This window comes from Etheostoma spectabile, chromosome 5 (assembly GCF_008692095.1).
Source record: "Etheostoma spectabile isolate EspeVRDwgs_2016 chromosome 5, UIUC_Espe_1.0, whole genome shotgun sequence".
In the NCBI taxonomy this organism is placed as follows: domain Eukaryota; kingdom Metazoa; phylum Chordata; class Actinopteri; order Perciformes; family Percidae; genus Etheostoma; species Etheostoma spectabile.
Window position 1 is genome coordinate 15850315 of NC_045737.1, and position 3693 is coordinate 15854007.

Here is a 3693-nt window from a genome sequence, read left to right on the forward strand (position 1 = left end):
TATTATTATTATTATTATTATTATTATAGTAGTTAAACTTTAAAACTGGGATCTTCAACAGGGGGTCTGGGAACTATAGTTGGTCCTCAGAGTCAATGCGGGGGGGATGGAATCCAAATTATTGTTCATTTTTGAAAGTTTTTTCAAAAATTAAAAAGTCTTAACATAAATCCAACAGATTAGCAGATATAAATCCACACTGCTTACTGGCCTATAGGCAAGGTAGTCACTAAGGCCACTCACAGATACAGTTCATCCTAAGGATTCACTGTACCACATGTATGTTTAACATTAAAACATGATTTATAAAATCATGCCAACAATTATTAGGCTATTAGTTCCCAGTTTAATATGCAACTTCATTTTAGACAATATACGTAGCAGGGTGTCCCTGATCCGTCTCTTTTTCATTTAAGGGGTCCTTGGACTCCTGCTTTAAAACATGCTTTTATAATGCATCATTAACCTGCACCTATATGGGGAAAACTGTAAAATAATGCTGGATTTAAGTGATGGTTACGATTGAAAAAATATCCATAATAAGCCACTATAAGGGGAATGCATACATTTAAATATATAAAAGGATATTGCTGTACTATTTTTCCATATGTTTTCAAACCCTATTTTTCATGTAATTTCAGTGAGACCCATAAACTCAGGAAGATCATATACATTATTGTAAGTATACTTTAACAGCTACAACCGACTGGGATGGTTCTCAATGAATAAAATCCATCAGAAGTTGATCAATATTAAAAACTAAATGACAGCTATGATTCCTTCCACCAGAGACCCCTGGCATAAGGTATTAAGTGTATATAAAATGTTTATTAAAAAATAAAAAGTACTTACTTCAAAAGCTTTGAAATCAAAGAATACATTAATGCCATCAAGAGAAAAAAAAAAGAACTGAAAACAGATGCTTCAATGACAAAGAACTGAAGACGTTTTGGACTCAGACTTTGATGTTTCATCATAATGGGATATTTCACTATAACATGTATTAATCATAATATATTGCCCACAATTACATAAAATTGCTGTGGGTGTTGCAACAGTATTGTACTCTCTTTCTTCATCTTTCCCAGTTTTAAGATAAAATTATAGCTGTCCAGACGGGGCTATGTAGATGATCAGCAAACTTATTCAAATTGTGTATAGAAAAAAAGGAAATCCAAGGCACTCTTCTTCAAAATTATTTAAAAAGCTTTTATTTTACTGCCTACTTCATGATAGAAAATGTAAAAGACATAGGGAGAAGCAACCCACGCATAGCGGCACAGACACCCTTCTAAGGGAAAATTGTTTTTTTCAAGGAAGCACAATGTAAGCCTTTGATGGGACCGTTGCTGCAGTTTGAAAAAAGTGTTTTTATTTTCTTCAAAATGTTATGATATTGCTGTTAAACTTATTATTTTTATATTAACAATTGTCTTACTATGGGTCTGTGCTGCTATGCGTGGGTCGCTTCTCCCTGTATCATTTAAATTTTCTTTTATGAAATAGCCAGTAAAATAAAGGCTTTTGAATTATTCTTAATTGAATGCCCAACCCCAAAGAGCACCTTCAAATGTCTGACTGAAGTTCCTGAGCACCCTGGACTTTTTTGTCTGTCCTATTTAAATTGTGTTTAGGGGCAGAAGGCTTCAAAGCCAATATTGTTACACTGTTTTTAAGTCAACCTTTTTTTGTAGCATTTTTCCACACTATTCGGTGCAGTCTCATCAAAGAGAATCTGATGTAAGACTAAACATCTAACTGATGGGTGTAGTTTTGACAGTCTCATTCCTTTCACTCACACATTAGATTATAGATGTGTAGAATAAAAAGGTGTATTGTAAGTCAAAGCTGGTGCAGCTCACTGTGACTTTAGTCTACACTTACTGTTAACTCTACACTTATACAGTACGTACTTACCATCAGACCAAGGCTTGGGTCCTGTGCTTTGATTGTGTCCTTGCATGGTTGGGGTAGGGCAGGGACTTGACTGGGGACCACCCAAAGGTGCCATCGGCATACCTTCCAACACAATAACCATTCATATTTTAATAATTGTTCTTGGAAACTAAACAGATAATGTAAGCCTTTGATGGGACTATAGCTACAGTTTTAATAAAAAAGTGTCTTTATTCTCATCAATATACCATGCTTTTGCTGGTAAAATAGGCATTATTATATATTAACAATTTTATTGCATAGACTGAGCAATTATTTTATTAACTAACTGTAAATAAATAAATAAAAGATCTGCAGATTAATCTTTGGAGAAAATAGCCATTAGTTGTAGCCTAAATATTTTGTAATTATACCCAACACTCTATACCATTATCCTTTGCATCAGACCTTTTTTAAGCGCCCCAAGAAAAATGTTAGTGTTTACCTGACAATTTATTCTTATGCAGGTGAAATAACCTTTCACATCATTTACCACTTAAGGCCTCCAAAAAATGCAATACCAGCAGCAATACAAATACCACCTGAGCGAAACCTCATCATATGAGATTATTTCCTAATATTATAAGCAAACTGGCATTTCTTAAAAATGAATCACAGAAATCCCAAAAATGTTGACTGTTTATTTGACACCAAAACTGTGATTCTACCATGAAAAACATTTCCGACAACAATAAATTATTTGGATTTGAGAAGCTCAAATTGATCAAGATCTCTGGTCATGATTACACCTGTCTTCTCAGTGCAAGCTGAAACCCTGTTCATGGCAGGCAACATCAACTGCCAGGTCACATTACAGGTGTCGGTGCTCTCAGGTCAAAATCTTGGCCGCCTTTAGAAATGAAGCATCCATGTATTGAGCTGGCCTGACTCACATTTCTTGGAGAACACAAAGCTCATACTAAAGTGTCAAATTTACTAGTTTGTATCACTGTAAAACTGTATCAACTTACCTGGAGGCCTGTTGTAAGGACTAGCAATCGGTGCCTGCTGCTGCGGCTGCTGTTGTTGCTGCTGCTGCTGTTGCATTGTGGGTAGACTCCTCTTGCCCTGAACAGCCAGTTGGAGGTTTTCAGGCAGGGGTTGCCCACGGCCTAGGATTTTGTAGGCCAGGATTTGAGCTCTGAGCTGCTGCAGCTGGACCGGACTGAAAGCAGAAGGTCCCCGGCCCTGCTGGCTCATGTTGGACATGTTGGGCACGGCTGACTGGGGATCCATGGGTATCATAGGGCCTGACTGGGTAGGAGGCATGTGGGGCGGTGTGGGTCCCCTACCACCTCCTGACATGGGACTAGAAGCATGCTCATGGACACCCATGGGAGATGGATGTGGGGATATGTATCCTACAGTAGAAAGAAAGGGGTTTTAATGATTTTACATAAACGTTTACAAAATTTACATTAGTACCCTTACAGCAATGGTTCCCAACTCGGGAATCGGAGCCCATATTAGGGGTCATACAATTAAGCTAAGGGGACGCAAGAAAACAAAAAACTTTAAGACTTTGCTAATCTTTGCTTTTTTCTTGTTAATGACTGTGTTTTACACTTTCAACCTGTCAAATGTATTACAATAAAACTATACAAGTATGAATAACTACCATTTGACTGTCCTGGTTATAATCTGTTGATGTATACAAACTGTAAATAGTTTCTTTTTTAAGGGGACACACGCTAAAGAGGCTAGGAACCACTTCAAGTACTACTACACAACAGTAATATGCAATCACTTTCCACTGCA

The 3693-nt window shown here is 37.0% G+C and overlaps 1 protein-coding gene across 3 annotated transcripts in view; it reads right to left on the bottom strand.

Moving 5' to 3' along the window:
- Positions 1-3693, bottom strand: part of smarca2 (SWI/SNF related BAF chromatin remodeling complex subunit ATPase 2) — a 52914-nt gene that overhangs the window by 44691 nt on the left and 4530 nt on the right. For 2 of the 3 annotated variants that reach the window (XM_032515881.1, XM_032515879.1), the window contains exons 4-5: positions 2907-3296; positions 1918-2019 (exon numbers count right to left, since the gene is read on the bottom strand). In XM_032515881.1, the coding sequence (XP_032371772.1) occupies positions 1918-2019; positions 2907-3296 (492 nt within the window). The remainder of the gene's footprint in view (positions 1-1917; positions 2020-2906; positions 3297-3693) is intronic. The other variant, XM_032515882.1, reaches the window with a different exon arrangement.